This window comes from Lygodium microphyllum, chromosome 23, assembly GCF_053477565.2.
Source record: "Lygodium microphyllum isolate KBCC chromosome 23, Lygodium_microphyllum_v1.1.10, whole genome shotgun sequence".
Lineage (NCBI taxonomy): Eukaryota > Viridiplantae > Streptophyta > Polypodiopsida > Schizaeales > Lygodiaceae > Lygodium > Lygodium microphyllum.
The window spans coordinates 31,832,706-31,852,541 of record NC_141157.1 but is presented as its reverse complement, the minus strand read 5'-3'; the positions used below and the strand labels follow the sequence as shown (position 1 = coordinate 31,852,541).

Genomic DNA, 19,836 nt, shown 5'->3' with positions numbered 1-19,836 from the left:
TCAAAAACTGGCACCAAAACACCACAAGAAGAATTGACTCCAAGTAATGTCTCTCACAATTTGAGTGTGAAATAAGTATTTTGCAATGAGTTGGATATCTTGATGTGCTTGAGATTCGAACTTGGATGTTTTTAAATTGGCCTTCACTTAGTACTCATGTTTGGCCATGGTCCTTTTATCATAGTGTTGGGGTATCTTTTGGAGGCTTGGTGCTAGCTAAAGACCTCATTGTTTGGGGAAAGATGGGTTTGTCTCATCCAAGAGTTGTCTCAAGTGTTGCAAAAGCCTTCTCAAAATTGGGTGAGAAGGAAAAATGCATTTTGAAAAGCAAATAAATTTAGCTATATTTTCCAAAACATGAAGAAACAATTGATTTAAACTTCCAAATCCTTTATCGATGTGAAATGAGAAGCATTTGTTCTCTCATAGGTAGGGAGTAAAGGCGTATTATGTATTGTAAAAAGGTGATTATGGCTCCATTTGGGGAGTCACCGAGATGGAAATTGTAGTGGGACCACATATTGAGTTGGCCATTGAGCATTAGGATCTAACAACTTTTCAAAAAAATCATGGTGTCTACAATCAAAGTTGCATGCGTGATTTAATTAATTCGACCGAAGAGAGGAGGTGTCTATTGAGAGAAAGAGCGGGCGGAGATGGAAGTAGGTGTAAGTGAGGGAGGCATCCAAGGTGATAAGAGATGATTCTTTGGAGAAGATGTCATACTTGGTGGTGTTTGTGGCCCAAAGTGAGCCACTCCCAATTGGCATGCACATTGGTCCTTAGAGTTCCCACCCACACATATGGTAGTATTTGCCTGCCTGTCATGGCCATAGGGAAGGCTCTTCTCATTTAAACGACTCCGCCTTGAGAGTGCGGAGTGGAGTTGAGAGATTATGTGCTAAGCCTTTTGTTAGGCATGTCGCCAAAGACGATGCTCTTGACGTTTGATGTAGAGAGGTCTATTGTCAACAAGCTCAGTTGTCGCACCCACGACAATGGCAATGCCACAGTGACATCTGGTAGTTTCGATCCGTCGGAATCCACCACCTTCCATTGACTGAGGAAGATAGGTAGAGAAGACACAGTCACCCTGAGTAGAGAAGACAATCACCCTCACTGATCTGCGGACACATTCTTCCTGGCAAACAACTCGGGCAGCAGAGGGATCGCACACACGAGGTTGTTGATGTATAAGGAAGATGATAGCTATGCCGTAGTACTATGCACACCATGACCTTGAAGGTGAGGGAAAGGATTGCAATTATGATGCTAGTGAAAGGATTGTAGTTGCGATGCCAACCTCATTAGCTAGCGCAAGAGAAAGCCGTGTGCCATGTAGGATTTTTTTCCAAAATAAAAGTGGGTTTTTTTCTAAAGAATCTTGGGGTGCCACATAAGATTTGTTAAGTTGGGTAGTAGCCTTGGGAAATCTCAAAATAAGAGATAGATATAGATATAGATAGAAAGTTAATGATGTGAAAAAGTATCGAATACATAATATATATACTATATATATATATATATGTATATGTATATTATAAATTATAGAAAAGTTAATGAGTGTGGCGTGATGCGTCAACTTGGGACGTCTCCTGAAGTTGGAAGCCGAGAATGTAGGTAACAGACGCAGAGGCTGAAGCCTGAGAGGGAGAGAGAGAGAGGGAGAGAGAGTTTACGAAAAAAAAGAGAGGGAGAGAGAGAGATGGCTTACGTTCCCCCTCACAAAAGACTGTCTTGCACGGCCACGCCTGCCACCCCTCCCTCCTCCTCCTCGCCTTCTTCTTCTTCTTCTTCTTCTTCTTCTTCTTCTTCATGGAGCAGAAATCTCAAGCCTGAGCTCAGAATCTATCGTGATGACAGATACGTGGGAATGTTCTTCGTCCTTACCGGGCACCCTGACACGCGCGAGCTTCCCCAGTTGGAGCTGGAACGGCACCACAGGGAGACCTTCGCTCACTTACAAGGACGCCCCATTTACCGCCTCAAAATGTCTGGCTGTAGCAGAGACGCAGGTAATCCTCTCACGGATTTCTCTTCCCCTTTCTGCTCCATGCAGCATCCTTTTTTCCCCCCTCCCTCCCTCCATCGTCACTGCTATTATTTTTAAACAAAGTCCATTGATGACACCTCCGATAAAATCCCCCTGAGATTAAACGTACAAGAGTACGAGGAACTTTGTAGTTATTTTCAAAAAAATTCCATTAGTAACACCTCCGATAAAACCCCCCTGAGATTAGATACAGGAGTACAAGGAACTTTATAGAGAGTAGCCGAGTACATCACAAATACAATAGTTGTGTGAATAACCAATCTCGTGGGCTATAATGCCAGACCACGAGTGATGCCCAATCAAATATCATCATTTCTCGTTGTTAAAATTTTCAGAAAGCAACTGCCTCGAGAGACTTTTGAGGGACAAACGCAAACGTGCAGTTCTCTATTTCCATAAATAATCCCCCTTCGAGGTCAAATAGCTGACTGCCTCAGAAAACAGGACGCCCCCTCTGTGCACTTGGATGTTCGCTTGTCTTAGGTTGGGTTTAGACGGGGGCGGGGGAAGTTGATGGTTGGGGTATGCATTTTTGGGTGGAAAAGATCCAAAAGTATCCTTACCACTGGCCTTAAGTTCACATGACATAGGCGAAAGAGTTTTTTTAAAATGTTCCGCCGCCCTTGTGTTCACATGATGGCAGCGGAAGATTCAAGATTTTTTCACTTGATAGAAGTGTGCAATGTGTGAAGAATTGAAAAGTTAATACTATCTCATGTTATAGATTTCAAATTACAAACATGTTTGAAAAGTGAGATTAATCATGACATTGATCTAGAAAGAGAGGGTACATCAGGTTGCTGCCAAAGAACATAGTGGAAAATACATGAAGTGGCACTGTTTTTTTAGGTGGAAGATGATGATGTTTGGCTTTTCGAAATGTTGTCACCAAACGCTCGATGCACTTTTTTCCTTGCATATTCTCTATACATTAATCTTGCAATGTTGTTGCACCGATCAGCCCCAGAACCAAAGTCATTTGGTATAGCTCCACCACCACCTTCGTCATCTCTTTGTGCTCTCTCCATTGCATCTTCTGCTTGGACAGGATGAATTGCTTGTATCTCAACCATTGAGCTTGCTGCTGTTCTTTGATCCTCCTTCATTGAGCTACCAAGTTGTAAGCTTGCCTCAGTCTCGCGTACCCACTCCATGTTAAAAGAGTCACCATGGTATATGCAAATATTATGTGACACAAGACAAGCAACTACGAGCTCTGGCACATGGTGTAGAGCCATGTCACATCGCTTCCATAATATGCGAAACCTTGCCTTTAACATACCAAAAGCTTGCTCCACTGGCATTCTAGTGCTAGATTGAATGAAATTCCAGTGATACTTCATGTGTGATAAGCCTTGTTTGCATCCTTTGAAGGGCACTAACATGTATGATCGGGCTGGGTAAGTACAATCTCCTACCAAATAATAGTTACCCAACTCACCCCTAGTGCATCTTTGACCTAGCTCACTTCTTGTGAAGTCTAAGGAGTTAGGATTGACCCAGCCCACCCCACATCATAGTTCCATATAGAGCAGTTTGTTGCAACTGTTAATTGCAAGAGAATAGGATGGAATCCTTTACAGTTAAAATAATCCTCATGGTTCTCCTTTGGAGCAATGATAGGAATATGTGAGCCATCAATTGCTCCAACGACATAGGGGATACCTCTCAGGGCCTCAAATTCCTTGGCTAACTTCTCAAATCGAGCTTGAGATGGCCACTTGATATATGCTTTCCTTAAGCCCGATTTGAGGATGGCCTTACAAAAGTCTATGACTATGCTACAAGCAGTGCTCTTTGCACACCCATGCAAATTTGCTAAGATATCTAATGATGTGCCAGAGGCCAATCTATGAAGAGCAAGACAAACACGTGTGCTAATACTTAAAGTGGCTCGCATACTATTAGTTTTCTTTTCCATTTGTGGAGCAAGCTTACCACACAAGTAATGAAAAGTCTCTCTGCTGATGCAAAGTCGTCGCTTAAACATACTTGTCGAGTAAGAACCTAGCTAGTAATGTTCAAGAAAATGTTGTGGATGTGCATAAGCCCAAGCCTTTCTATGCTCATTGCCCTTCATACGATTAATTGTCTTTGTAACATTTCTTGAATGGCCCATACACTGAATTAGATGCAATCACATTTGTAGTGCAGCCTCATCAATGTGCATATGGCTAGGAACAAGAAGTTTTGTGATTGCCAAGGAGCACAACCATGCACAAAATAAGGCCATCTTTTTGGAGATTACCATTTTAACTTGCATGCACACATCTATGTTAGTGAGAAGAATTATTCCCTTGTATTAGGTCTTCAATACACACATATATATTAGTGAGATTAAATATTCCCTTATGTTATTTTTTATAGCATGCATTGATAGCACAAGCTAACTATTGACAAGTTAATACGTTAATAAAGATTCAATCATTACAAGTTATTTTGACTTATTTATTAGCTTGATCAAGAAATCCAGCCATGGTAGCTTGTGTCAAAAGATGACGTACCAGCGAGACAGTAGGGTTTGCAGGGAGGAACACGGAGTGAACCCGGCAAACATGGAGAAGAGAAGAGAAGAGAGAAGAAACTTTGATGAATGGAATGATGAAGACTTGAATCATGGAGTAAATGTGATACAAGGGAACAAGGGTGCCGTAGCACAAAGAAGATGATGAAGACAGCCACGAACCACGAACCGCAATGTCCTCCTGAAGGGGTGTGAGGGTAGTGGAGAGGCTGGAGAGAAGAGGTGACAGACTGAATGAATCAGCCGTGAGGAATGAATGAGAGAGTGGCCTACAAATAGGCATAGTCAGTCTCGGATGGCGCCTCTTTTTGGGGCTGCAAACCCTAAACGCAAAAATACAAACTGCGGGTGAAGGGTTTCTCAACAGCTTGGAATTGTGCAAAGGATATTTAGGTGCCTATTCTCTATAGCCTCTTGTCAAAATAAGGTCTCCTTGAGATGATCAAGAAGTGCTTGACTAGTTTCGGCCATGTTAGCCAAAGAATATTCTCATTTAGGAATGGTACAACGAGAGGAAGACAAAGATGGTTGAACTTTGCTTTGGTTTGCTTGAGAGTCTCCCTCAATAGTTGTCTCCTCCCCCATACCACCCGCATTATGATTAGAGGTTGTAGATGCTGCATGGGAGACACAATTGATGGATGCCCTATTATGATAGTATTCATCTACCACATCATACTACTTGCAAGTGCGATGCCTAACATTTCCAGACATTGAATTATGAGCCTTATCAATCCTGTATTGACCTAATATTGCAGCCCACTTTTTCTGACATGCTTCAGCGTCTTTGTCAAAGTCATGGTAAGTAGAAGACAATTTGTCCGCTACTTTGGGCCAAAGGTTCACACCTTGTTTTTGGGGGTTTCCAAATTCCTCATTTATACCGCCTCGAACATGAATGAGTTGGTTGACCCAAAAATCCTTCCACTTGCCTTTCCCCTTGGTGTCATTGTCATCATCATTGATGAGGTCTACTACACCTTTCTTCTTTGTGGTGGTACATTGCTTCTTTGATGAAGCACATTTTGTTACTTCACTATCAAGCTCTAGGGCCTTCTTCTTTGAAGGTTTAGCACGGGTTTGGAGGGTTGAGAAGCCGTTGGGTTCGGACTAGGACCATTCTCCATGGTTTGTAAGTAGATAAAGATGCTTGAGGAGAAGGGCTCCGTGGTTTAGGAGGTGCTTGAGGAGAAGAGCTTGGTGGTTTAGGAGCCAAGTGTGTGTGGGGGGGGGGGGGTGTTCTAAAGAAGAAGGGGGAGGTAAGTGAGAGGGATGTTAACATGGTGGTGCAGCCATTGGGGGGACATGGAGAAAGGAGAGACTGAGAAGGGATAGTAAATGGATTGAGAGAACATGGGTTGAGAGATAGTGTTCTCTTCACCATCAACATGGGAATTGAATTGGCATTTGTCCATATTGCCTAAAAATAAAAGAAAAAAGGGAGCCAATTAACAAAGAGGTAGAGAAATATCCACTTATGCGCTTTGATATATGGGCTTGAAAAGTAAAGCTACCTTCGGTCACACATGCACTTGCGCTTGCACCTATAAACATAAGAAGATACTTTCAAGATGGTAAAGAAAAAAAATTAAATATGCTTTGGAAATGATACATGTATGGTGGCACGCTTTACCTTCAAGTGACCAACTCCAAGCTTTGTAAACTCCAAGGGAAACTTCAAGAGAAAGAAGAAGAAACGTGTGACAACAGAGGAAAGGGTTTTCTTTTTAGTGCTACAAAGAACATTAGAATATTCAAATGTTGAAGCTATTAGTTTGATTTTTTAACATTGGGATCTCTCAAACGTAAAAAATCAAGCCGTTTATGTCAAATCATTATTGTTAATAGGCTGGCAAATGCTGGCCTGTCAAATTCTCAACGTTCGGGCGGAGGGGGGGTGGGTCGGAAGAAATTGACATGGTTTCGGGCGTGACGTGGATACGTGATCGCCTCTACGTGCCGCGTCGTCTGAACACTCCGTTACACATGGCAACTGCGAGGTGGGTGGGAGACGGCAGCACACGGTCTGTTGTCTCCGTCTGAACCGGGCCTTACTTTATAGTCTCGTCATAGGAAGCCTTGTTGTTTATGGCTGTTCACAGACCGTTTGTGCACAAGTAATGATTGTTTTAATATAGTGTGTGAGCTCTCCCTACATTTTGGGCTGAGCATTATCCATCCATGTGACCTTTTTGACCGAGATAAATGGTGTGAGCTGTCTCTTTGTGAGACCAAAAGGGGTAAAGAAGGCTACAAAGAAGTATTAAGTAATCCACAAGTGTACATGTCTAGGATAGTCACTAGTTTCAAATAGTCTATGTTTGCATCTGTTGTCTCTATCACTGCTTTGGCAGCCTATTTTGGAAGGGATATTCCATCCCAACAAGTTCACTAAAGTGGTTTGAACCCAATAGGTTCAGCAAAGCATAAACCACCTTCATACGTGGAACAAACAGTCGAGGGCCATAGAATTTCAAGTGTCTGTTGAGGGCCATAGAATCTCATGCAAGTCTATTTGTTTAAGAGGAAGACTTTTGAATAAACTATTCAGAATAGTTAGAGATAAAGGTTAGTGTAATGCACCTGGGCAACACCCACATACATGTGTTCATATGCTGGGCAGGCAATGGGACAAACAGAGGCGGATGATGTGGCCAAAGGAGCACGTGAGAGAAGGATAGTGCAGAAGGTGAGAGATGGATGTGTGCAAGGCGAGACATGTCATGGTGTGACTTTAATATGGTGTGCATCAAATTGTGTCGAGATGATTGTGGGCAGCAGCTCACTTTTTCCTTTGCGAAGGCTGGTTGATGTTTTGTAAAAAAAACACAGCCTTTAAATGTCGACTTGTATAGGTGTTTTTTGTGTAAGATAGTCCCTCACAGACTTTATTCCCTTGCAACATTTCATTTGAATCTCATACTTGTATAAGTACTTGTTTATTCAGCTTGAAGCCCATGCCTTGTGTCATCATAGGTTCATACTTGTATAGGTGCTTCTTGAAGATGGTGTATAACAAATTGTGGGAAGTGTCAAGATGATTGTGGGCAGCAGCTCACTTTTTTCTTTGTGAAGTCTGGTTGATGTTTTCTCCTGAATGCAGCCTATAAATGCCAAGAATTTGCACTTTTAAAGTCAAACTGAATTAATAAATGAAGGGATGATAGCTTTTGAACGATTGGTGAAATGTTAGGCTGTTTGTGGTGTCAGTTGCATGTCACAAAAAATGTAAGAGGATAAAAACAACATGAAGGCCAAGTGCAGCATTGTGGATCAGCAAACACATTATTTTCTTGTTTTGTTCAGGCCCGAGTTGCAAGCATCAGCGGAGAGTGAGTCTAGTTGCATGTGGAAGGGAACATGAGATTGGGGCGAGCTAGAGTGTTCTTGGCTTCGTTGAGGTGAAGGCTCTTAGAGGCAAATTGTGACAAAGTAAAGAGTTGTCTAGGATAGGATAGTTAGGTGATTTCATGAATTCGAAATGTTGGTTCATGCTTAGGCTCTCTGAGTCAATATTTTTATAGATTCTGAAATGGCCCATAGTTTCTTGCTGTGCGAGCTTACTGACTTGGGATGAAGGCTTTTTAGAGCTTCTTAGACGAGCTTTGTCAAATTTCAGCCACATCTAAGCAAGTGTCTTCGATGCCTATTTGTTGCTTTCTTTTGTTTTTCTTGAGATATTTGGATAGCTCATTTGACTTGGGCAAAATATGTATCCATATCACACATGAACTTATTGGTATAAAATTTCTCCTCCTTTGTTTTGAGAATGAGTAGTAAGAGTGATTTTTCGTATATCATCTCAAATGGTGCTTTATTTGTAGAAGTATGAATTGTGTTGTTATAGGCATATTCTACCAAAGGTGAATACTTTTCCCATTGTTGTTGGCTTCATGATATTGGGGTAAAGGCGATTGTGCTTATGCCGCTCTATATTTTACTTCACACTCCATGACTACATACCTATATACTGCAAGTGGCGGGTATCCATTACTATTACTTTATTTTTTATTTTTTCAGTGACTATTGAATAAGGGAAGGCCGGTCACACATTATGACTATTGGAGTTTCCACATATAATATATCTCTCTCTTGCTCTCTAACTCCATTCGCCATAGCTTTTGCTTTGTTTTTGCTTCTGCTTATGTGCTTTCACGGGCTCTATCTTTCAATTGGTATTAGAGCGGGCATTTGAAGAGCTTCTTCATTCTTTGCTTCAAGCCCAGATTTAAAGCTTCAGCTCAAGGTTTCATGGCAGCCATTGTTTCTTCTCTTTGAGGTATGCATTAAGTATTTCTTTCCCCCGACTTGTTTTAACTTACTCCCGACTTATTGAGGAGCTTCTTAGGGCTTAGTTGCGCCTTATTAAGTGCTTATTAAGCTAAGGAGTAGCCATTCTATCCATTTTGCATGGATAAAGAGCATGTTGTCGAAGTTGCGGATAGCTATGATAGCTTGACAATACTTTCATATTTTAGCTATAACTTTTGTATACGACATCAGATTCAGGTGTTCTATAGCCTCACTGATGTTATTTTGATGCCAGACGTTATGATTATGCTTTAGGATACTACTTGGATTGGTTAGAGCTTGATTAGCTCAGTTTTGTAGAATTTCATTGCTGTAATAATAGTTTGGGCAACAAGCTATTAACACTAACTTTATATCTATTGAGACTTGATGCTATTCAGATATGCCACTTACATGCATTGATGTCTAGCATTGATACTTAGACCCGGATATGATTATGGATAGCTCTACCACTCGGATTTGAGCTTACATGAGATGCTTTGGAGCTTTGGCTTTACGCTTCACTTGCTTTAGTAATTGATATTACAGGTTTGAAGACTTACTTAGGTTTCATGCTCGTGGATGTATCTTGGATTTCGGATAGTTATGTACTTGATGTCTTGAGCTTGTATTGCTTATTTGGCATTCAGATCTACTTCAGTGGAAGCCACTTGCTATTTGTAGTTTTGCTTGGTTCTTTGAGATAATGGGACTCTTGGTTCATGTATATGCTCTCTTGTATGCTATTGGATGTAGTTGCCTTCGCTTGTGGGCTGATTTAATTCTGTATGATTTGGACACCGGCAAATACTTTTATTAGTAGTTTGTCAATGATGTATATGCTTATGGGATATATGGCTTATTGACAATTTGAGTTTGTGACAGTCTTTGGTAGTGGTGTTCTATGCTTAGTCACTGCTAGTTGTATTCTTTATATCCCAGTTGCTACTCAAATATCCTTGGCAATGTGAGCTTGCTTTCTTGGCTATTTGCCCATAGATACTATTATTTTTATTTTAGCATTTGTTATAATTATAGTTTTCAATGTTCTTTTGGAGAGCAGATATTGTACTTTCGCAGTCTATTACTTGGGGTTGGACAACTCTATACTTTGATATTTCCTTATGTTTTATGGTTGAGTTTTGTGGGCTGATTTGTAGTCATTTATAGCAGCCCATTCTCTTGGATTTTACATTGGTATACTATCATTTTGGTTCTTTGAATAATAGTGCTATTTCTAATATTAGAAAGATTGATGGCGTAAATTTCACCTATTGGAAGACGTGTCAAAGTGAAGCAATGCGGAAGCGAATGACCATGACAAAGAGTGAACACACACACACATACACAGAGAGAGAGAGAGAGAGAGAGAGAGAGAGAGAGAGAGAGAGAGAGAGAGAGAGAGAGAGAGAGAGAGAATCAGAAAATTTGCAGTGAAGAATATTGTATAAGGATGTAGAATTATACACGGGTGCAGAGAGAATATTTGCATATGTCTTTGCCTTGAGGACCTCGATCTCCATCATGTTGGGTTTCTACTCACGCCTACCCTCATAGAGGAGTGTCGGTGATCAGTAGGACATTGGAGCACTTTTTACTCTTGGTACAAGAGGTTTTTTCTCTAGAATTAGTCTTATTTCGTATGTGCTTATGTCACACACTTACGGGTACTTATCGTATTCGGGTGTGAATACTCCCTACAACCCTAAAGTTTAAGGGTTGTACTTTGTACTTTCAGATTACACTCTTTCAGTCAATTGCATTGGGTGTCGGGCTTCACTCTCCACACTGTCTATTGTACTCTAAGCCGAACTTTGATTCTCTCTCCTTCTCACATTTGGTATCAGAGCTGAGGCTCTGCACAGATCAACTTTGCTCAGCTCACAGGAGTCCCGGTTTGGTATAGATCTACTCCCTATCCATTGTCAGCTCTGGGAGCTGCCTTGCTCCCGCTCAGTCAGCTTGAGCCCGTCAGAAGCAAATATCCTGCCCTTGACCACCAATGACCTGGGCCACGCAGCCTCTGGTCCACCCCCTGATAAACGCTCTCCTGCCAGGGTTCTGATGCCTGCCAACAGCGTCGTGTATGTCCCATCGTGCGCCCTCACGCTAGGGTTCAAACACTTGCTAGCTCGCCTGGAAGCGTCGCTTGTACCTGTACTTGCGCCGCCTGTCCTTGCTTGTGCGTGTAATTGTGCCTGTGCCTGTACCTGCGCCCGCCTGTACTTAGCTACGTGCCAACTCGCCTGGAAGCGCCGCTTGCACTTGTACCTGCGCTTGTGGCCACTAACTTAATTGGTTGATTGATTTCAAAGGTTTTTTTAAAAATTAAATTTTACCTTTTTACTCCAGATTCATCTTTGGAAAAGGGGATTTTGCTCAAGAGGTACAGTGGTTTGGATACGTGTTTGGGACATGGTTGATGCAAATTTCTAGGAAAATTTATTAGAAATTTTGGGGCTTTTGAGTTTTTTGAAGACATTGGCACATATATTACAATCTTAGTTAGAGATAGATTGTTTTGGACAATTTTGGAGCAAGCAATTTTGGGGTTTTTGCTTATACAGTGTTGCTGAACACTGAATGCACCTTGGACTGCGTGCATTACAGATAGTTTTGACAGAGTGTACCTCAGTGGTATTTGTTGTAATTTCTGAAAAATTTTGAGATTTCAAGGTTGGTCCAGCTTGGACATTGCTCTTTAGCTTCTTTTGGCATTGATTATCATGGCAAATCAGGAAGGTGATGTCTTTACCTATGTATCCAAGGAGGACAGATTGGATGGTAACAACTACTCACTTTGGTCCTTCACAATGAAGAATGTGCTTGTTGCGAAAAATCTTTGGGACTATGTCAGTGGAGAAGAAGTTAGTTCCGGAGTTGTGGCTCTAGCTACTCCTCCTACTAGGAGGACGTGGACAATGGGCACCTCAACTTGTTCAGCCTGCTCCACTTCAGCCACTTCCCCAAAGATTAGTAGCTCAAAAAGCATGGGATACATGGGATGCACAGGCTTTGTCGTTGATTGCATTGGAAGTTCAGCTATCCATCATCCCCCACATTCGTTCCGTAGCTTCTTCATACGAGAAGCTTGGCTAACTTTGGAGTAGATGCTTGTTGGTAAGAATGAGACCCGCATCTCTTTCTTAAAGAAAAAGCTTGAGACATTGAAGATGGATAAGGGTGGTTCTATGCAGGATCACTTGAACAAAATTCAGGCCTTGCGTGAGTAACTTATGAATGTCGATGAGTACTATTCAAATGCACAACTAATATCTACTACATTGAACTTATTACCTCCTTCGTACTTGGCTTTCCACATTGCCCTAAACCTCACAACGAGGATAGCCGCACAGCCTATTTCCTTTCTTCAGTTAGTTAGTTTGCTTCTAGAGGAGGAGCAAACAAGAAGAAATAGTGGTATGGATGTCATAGCCTCTAAGGATGCTTTTATGGTGAGACAGAAGGGCAAAGGCAACCAAGTAAAGAATGCTCCGCAGAGCTCTGGGACTTCAGGCACCTTATAGGGAAGTAAAAACAAGGGGGCACTCAAGCCAAAAAGAGCAAATGCCATTATTGCAAAAAGCCAGGCCACTACATCATTGAAATTACATCACTGAAATGTAGAAAGCGCATCGCTAAGGAGAAGGAGGAGGAGTCAGGAATGTCTGTTTTTGATGCTCCTTCCATTACTGAGTCCGCGTCCTTTGTTGTAGACAGGGACTATTGCTTTTACACATGCAATTATGACACTTCTTGAGCTGATCGAGCATTTAGCTCTACTCAGGATGCAGGCACTTGGTTTTTTGACAACGGTGCTTCTAGGCTAATCACATATTGCAGAGATTTGCACAGTGTGCCAACAATGCATCATACCTTGTTAGAGGTATTGGGGAGATGGTGCTCACAGCCATTGATGGCTCTATTCTCCATCTACAGGATGCTCTGTTTGTGCCCGGTATAAAGAAGAATATGCTCTCTATTTCTTCTTTGGCACGTTGTGGATTGTAGGTCACATTTGATGATGACAGATGCATGGTGAGAGACAAAGAACACATGACTTTGGTCTTGACTAGTACTTTACGTCATGGGTTATATGAGTTGAATGCTCTTTCAATTGATCACTCAGCATACTTGGCATCCACTCTTACTCCTGCTATGATACAGATAGAGTTATGGTATGCTTGCATGGGACATGTGAACTTTGGTAGCTTGATGCTCTTACACGTACATAGATGCTAGATGGATTACCTTTTCTGGAGAGACCTCCTGAGCATTTGTGTGAAGGATGTATTTTGGGGAAAATGCATCGGTTTTCGTTTCCCTGTGATGTTGCTTTTAGAGCCATAGCTAGGTTATAGTTATTGCATTTAGTTGTATGTGGGCCTATGCAGACAAAGTCATTGGGGGGATGCTACTATTTTGTGACTTTTATTGATGATTTTACTCGATTCTGTTGGGTCTACTCTTTGGTGAAAAAGTCAAAAGTGTATGATGCATTCTTGGCTTTTGTTGCACTTCTTGAGAACCAATTTGGCTGTAAAATAAATACTCTCCATTCGGATAGAGGGGGGGAATATATGTCCTCTATGTTGAATTCCTTTTTGAAGCAGAAGGGCATTGTTCATCAGTTCACTACTGCTTATACTCCACAACAGAATGGGGTTGCAGAGAGGAAGAATGGGGCACTCATGGAGATGGCTAGATATATACTGAAAGCGAAGAGCTTGCCACACAGTTTTTGGATGGAAGCCGTTATGTGTGCTTGCCATGTTTTGAACAAATGCCCCACCAAAGCATTAAAGAAAATTACACCTTATGAGGCTTGGAATAGCTGGAAACCTTCTATTGGACACTTCGTACCTTGGGTGCCTTGCATATGCACACATTCCCTAGGTACTGAGAAAAAGATAACGAGGTTGTCAAATGCATTTTTCTGGGATATAGTAGTGAGGCTAAAGGCTATAGACTCTATGATCCTGTCTCTAAAAAGGTGTTTGTCAGTAGGGATGTACTATTTGATGAAAAATCAGAATTGTCCCTTGCTAGTTTAGACACATATCAGGCTGCCCGTGATGTATTTGAAGGGCTGTTTCCCATTACATTTGGTGATTCAGCTGGAGTTTCAGCAAGTGAACTCAATGTTCAGCCAGCTGCTCCATTGGAAAATGCAGAAAATTAGGCATTGGCTGATGAATATTCAGCAAAGTGCTGAAACTGAAATTCAGCAAGAGCTTATGCACAGTTAAGAGGCAAGACAAATGCCTAGATGATATTTATAGACTATGAAAGATAGTCATCTGGATGTATCCATGGTTTGTCGTACTAGAAGACAAGCTCGTATGCATGATACTGCACATACCATGGAGTTTGTTATGGCAGCAAGCACACTTGATGATGAGGAGCCTGAATGTTTTGAGGATGCACAACAAAGTGTGCATTGGATGGCAGCAATGCAAGCTGAATTGGATTCTATTACCAAGAATCAAACATGGGATTTAGTGTCTTTGCCCTTTGGGAAGAAAGCCATTGGAACAAAATAGGTCTACAAGCTGAAAGGGAATGCAGATGGATCCATTGATAAATATAAGGCAAGGCTTGTAGCAAAAGGCTATGTATAGAAAAAAGGTATTGACTATGAGGAGACATTTGATTCTATCTCCCAAATCACGACCATCAGGTCTATGGTTGCTTTGATTGCCCATTATGGATGGACTGTGCATCAGTTAGATATTAAAACTATATTTTTACATGGGGAACTTCATGAGAAAGTATATGTATAGCAGCCCATTGGTTTTGCAGCTGAGGGATCCAGACACTTGGTTTGCAAGCTGAAAAAGGCTTTATATGGTTTGAAACAAGCTCCTAGAGCTTGGTATGCAAAGATAGATGCCTTTTTGCTCAGCCAAGGGTTTATAAACAGCTCATCTGAGTCTACCCTTTACGTATATAAAGAGGGGGGATCCATATTGATCATTTGTCTATATGTTGATGATCTTTTGCTTATAGGAACACATGCTGATCAGATTTCAGCATTCAAACAAAATTTGCAACAAACTTTTAAGATGTCAGACTTGGGGTCTTTGCATTATTACTTGGGCATTCAGTTTATACATGATGCTAGAGGTATTGGTTTATCACAGTCAAGACACATTGGTAAACTTCTTGAGAAGTTTGGCTTACAGGATTGCAAGCTAGTCTGTAGACCAATGGAACTTGGACTCAAGCTATCATTACATGATGATAGTGATTTGTTTGATATACACACATATGGATGTCTTATTTACCTATGCAACACTAGGCTGGACATAGAGTTTGTAGTTTCAGCCCTGAGCAAATATATCCATCAGCCTCACATGTCACATTGGCAAGCTGTTAAGCGTGTCTTTCATTACTTGCAGGGTACTAGATCTCTTGGATTGCTTTATGCCAAGAGGGGACCACTACACTTACATGCTTACAATGATTTTGATTGGGCTGCTAATTATGATTCGCGTCACTCCACTAGTGGCAATTGTTTCTTTCTTGGCTCATCTTGTATATCTTGGTTTAGCAAGAAACAATCCACTGTTGCCACATCGTGATGTGAAGCTGAATACAAGGTAGCTTTCACTACCGCAGTTGAATGCGTATGGATTAGACACTTGCTAGTTGATTTGGATATATTTGCTACAGAGCCTACTCCTTTGTTCACTGACAGTCAGAGAGCCATTGTAGTGGCATAGAACCCAGTGTTTCATGCACGCACGAAACACATTGAGATACATTATCACTTTGTCAGAGAGGCTACATGCATGTGATATCAGCCTTGTCTATTGTCCTACCACCAATAATGTGGCAAACATCTTCACCAAAGTTCTTCCTTGTGACAAATTTGAAGCATTTCACAATGCTTTAAATTTGATCTCCTTTGTTGGCGGACGATCCTTGTACTTTTGATCACTCTTTACTGTAGGGGGATTTGTTGGGTTTTCACTTATGCCTACGCTCACAGAGGAGTATCGGTGATCAGTATGACACTGGGGCACTTTTTACTCTCGGTATGAGAGGTTTTTTCCCTTGGAGTTATTGTCTTATTTCGTATGTGCTTATGTCACACACTTACGGACACTTATCATATTCGTGTGTGAACACCTCCTACAACCCTAAGGTTTAAGGGTTGTACTTTGTACTTTCAGATTACACTCTTTCAATCTATTGCATTGAGTGTTGTGCTTCACTCTCCACACAGTCTACTACTGCATTCTGAGTTGAACTTCGATCCTCTCTTCTTCTCACAATAACTCTCTAGGATGTTGTTTTAAAAAAAAATAATAAGGTTTATTCACTAATTAAGCATATTTTGGAGTTGTTTAACTCATGCTAACACATTTTTAGCTCAATAGATAGCGGCAAATCTCTTTGTTGAATTGGCAAAGGATTCTCAATTCACTTGATTTTTGAATACTCCAAAGGAGGACAGTAAGGGCAAAAAGAAGAAGTCATCTTCCATACCTTTGAGATAGCAATGTCCCCAGAAGCTAATGCCAAAGTCTTCACTTGAAGCTCCCAAAGATGCTAATGAAGTAAAATAGATGGTACCCACGGGGCAAGGAATGCAAATGCAAGGCCATTATAGAAGTGCTAATCCAATGGATTTTGAAGAGCTGGGCATGCATTCTATGATAGGTGAAACGTGTCCACCTGTTCACTCGTAGGACACGTCTTAGTAGCCCATTAGAAAGAGAGTCCAGAAAGCACCGCCCGGCACTCTCACGGAATGTCACAGGTTTTGCGTTCTAGGTCTTCCCGAGTCTGCCACGAAGTGGAAGCATTCCGGCCGTTCCCACTTAGGGTTTTCCTAATGGTCAAGTTTCTAGAAGGTAACTAGCGTCGAACCCCAGGCGAACTACTTTACGCAGAAACGTCAGGGTTGAAGCGGATCCATATTGCACTTGGTTCAAGGAGAATGGGAAACGAGAGGGATGCAAAGCTCGACCTCTCTGCCGGTAAGGCATAGTCCCATTCCGTTCCCCTAAAACAACATAAATCGGCACTCTAGTACTCTAGATTCTAGGTCATCGTTCCTTGTCAATTTCCTTCGAGAAAAGTTCCCGGCCAACCGGGACCACCCATCCGTAGTACGGATCCATGGCCTCATCCACCGCACTTTCCTCGGGGTTGCTTTAGTTGTCTAATTACCTATCACATTTAGTTGACACGCAAAAACAACTTCCTTAATTAGCCAATTAATCACCGATTCCTTCACGTAATCTTAGCACTGACATAGAAAAACAATGTCAAACAAGTTCCTTTTCAACAATTAATCTTATTTATCAGTCTTTGGAATACATCATAATAATCCAGTCCAAAGGCTATTTCATAATCCGCCCGAAGGTAATCCATAATCCACCCGAAGGCAATCCAGTAATCCTTAGGGATTACTAATCCAAGTTTCCATCCGTAGACTAGTATACGGGCCTCGAGATCCAATCCCGAGTTACGTCGGCCTCTTGTGTAGGACCCGGAGGCAAGGGATTTACGGCCAGAGCCTCCCTTGGACAAATACCTTAGGTTTCTTAAATTAAGACAGTAAATCCTGGGCAACCTCGTCGCCCTGACATGATTGTGCTAGGCAATACGTAACTTTCCTTAACTTGGCAAATCGGCCCAAGGAAAGGTGATGTAGCAAGATGTCTACTCATCCTCTTGCAAATTAGACTTGCACTAGAACTTGCCAGCCTTGTTTCAAGGAGTGACAAATCTATCTTGTGATTTAAACACAAAGCCATGCGACGTGGCAACTTGTTGCAGAAACAAGTGTCGCACCTAACTTGGGGGATCATTTCTCCCATCAAACGACGTTCCTTGGTCAAGAAATATGTTTGGTCAAGATGTAGGGTTTGGGATGCCTTTTGACCTAACCCAACCCTAACCGTACTATATCGACAACGTTTGGCCCTAGGGTTTCTAAACTCAATCGGAAGTCTAGTATTGGGCCAATTTACCTTAGGGTAAAAACCCTAGAGTCTTATTGTATGGGCGTCCAATTAACCCTAACATTCCGTGAATGTGGTAGGATCTTGGGATCGAAAGTCTTGGCTTGGTATCCCAAGTGCGATACTAGGCAGGATTTTTAACGTAGCTAAACGCTACCTAGCACTTTGAGGTGTTCGTCGTACCGACAAATTATGCTTTTACGAATCCCTTGAGCGTTATGCCATTACAAGTGATCTACCTAAAACGATCTAATTGTCTTGCGACAAGAGTGATCTTTGCTTAGAAGAGATGCAAATACTTTTTTTACGAGATGCAAATAAATAAATTCAAGATACAACATTCCATGCAAGTATGCGAATCATAGACTTTTACTTCTATGCAACTATAAGGTTAGCAATGACCATTTCTTTTCCTTGCTAAACTCATGATGATTGACAATTTGGGGGATAACTTGCATAAAACCTACATAGATTTACATCAAAAGCTATGGCTACAAACCTTTCGTTTAATGCCATTGAATTCAAGCTTTCATATGAAATGCATCTTTTCCTAAATACAATCTTCAATAAAAGAAGTCCACGTGTGACGAATGTCACAAGACTATCGTTGACTTAATCCGTTCTATGGCACTTAACCTGACTTAAAATGCAAGCATCTTTGCATGCAACAGGCAAGTTCATGGTTTCATTTCCATGCAATGCAACTACTTGGACAACATCCAATGGACTACAACGATTCTCTCATACGAATCCACAAGTAGAAAATTATTACCTAAATGCCTTATGCGCTTTTTTTTTTCGTGGCCAATCAAGGATGCATTTAAACAATTCCATCTTTTTTTAAACCTACGCAATATGCGCTTAGGATTTGCAACTTGAAAATGCAAGTAAACCCAAATGCACGACATACACTAACTCTTGTTAATCGTTCAAGGAGAAATTCCCCAAATGTAATTTATCTTGACTATGTGAATTAAAGACATGCGTAAATGCATTTTTCCCATGAAAAATTAAACGTGCCTAATGCATTCCTTTCATGTGGAATTAATGTTTTAAGAACTTGGGCATGAGGACTCATAGGGATATCCACGCGTAGAGTTGGGTTGGAGGCTCCCGCGTGTGCACCTTGCGTCTTTTGTTTGGGGGCCATCGATGACGTAGACTCTTGACTCGGCAACTCGTCCTTGTCTTTATTCGATCTACAAATTTCCTCCAGCCTTTGGCAAATCAGTCTCAAAATCCGTCTACTCCCTCCCTTGTGCAGAAATTATCCTTACAAGGCGTGGTTATAAAAATCCGGGGAAGGCCGTATGCACAAGGCTTATGGAAGCCTAACTTTAGAAGCTTCTATTTGGAAGCTTCTATGCTTCTGGATCACGACAGAAATGACTTTGGGGGGGAGGGGGGAAATGATTGGAAAAGGGGGGGGAAGATGAGGACGAAGAAGACAACGATGAGGATGGTGGCGATGCAGGCAGCCAGCAGCGGGCGACTAAGGTGGTGGCGGCACGGCACGGCGGCAGCTTCTCAGACTTCCTCTCTCCCTCCCAAGCTACAAGGGGAGGGGGGTTCATATAGTTGGAGTGGGGGGGGGTGATAGCCACACATGTAGCTAGTGGCATGTGCCCCTCCATGCTCCTCTCTCCTACTCTTAACTCCACTCCCTCTCACACTCCTCTCCCGTGCCATGCATCGGCTGAGAGGGAGGGGTTTATAATAAAAAAAATTGCACTAAAATTATCCATCAACCTCTTTTTCCCCGTGAAGGGTGTTCCCGTGCGGCTTGTGGGTTTTTGCCTCGGCCTTATTTGCACAACACGGTTGGGGTTTATTAACGCGCGCGCGTGGTAAGCATTTAATTGCCAACTTTTTATGATGTGGGAGATTACTTTGGGGTGCCTTATTGCGTGGGGTGTGCGGGGTTTAAGGTTGACTTAATATTTCGAGCGGAAATATTACATTTTCTCCCCCTTAGAGGAATCAAGATGTCC

The 19,836-nt window shown here is 41.8% G+C and overlaps 2 protein-coding genes across 3 annotated transcripts in view; one reads left to right on the top strand and one right to left on the bottom strand.

Annotated features, from left to right (window-relative positions):
- The first annotated feature begins 1,606 nt into the window (after positions 1–1,606).
- The window catches only part of LOC148016023 (uncharacterized), a 103,131-nt gene continuing 84,901 nt past the window's right edge, over positions 1,607–19,836 (top strand). For both annotated transcript variants that reach the window (XM_087664126.1, XM_087664128.1), the window contains exon 1: positions 1,607–2,015. In XM_087664126.1, coding sequence (XP_087520252.1) covers positions 1,706–2,015 — 310 coding nt within the window. In that variant the 5' untranslated portion in view covers positions 1,607–1,705. The remainder of the gene's footprint in view (positions 2,016–19,836) is intronic.
- LOC148016025 (uncharacterized) lies at positions 2,899–5,651 on the bottom strand. Its single transcript, XM_087664796.1, has 2 exons — positions 5,280–5,651; positions 2,899–3,986 (listed from the first exon to the last, which is right to left on the bottom strand). The coding sequence occupies exon 2, from the start codon at positions 3,436–3,438 to the stop codon at positions 2,899–2,901; it is 540 nt and encodes a 179-aa protein (XP_087520922.1). The 5' UTR covers positions 3,439–3,986; positions 5,280–5,651.

Bases quoted from the DNA above. Each gene is read 5' to 3' on its own strand.
- LOC148016025 (XM_087664796.1), bottom strand. From the start codon at position 3,438: ATGTTAGTGCCCTTCAAAGGATGCAAACAAGGCTTATCACACATGAAG.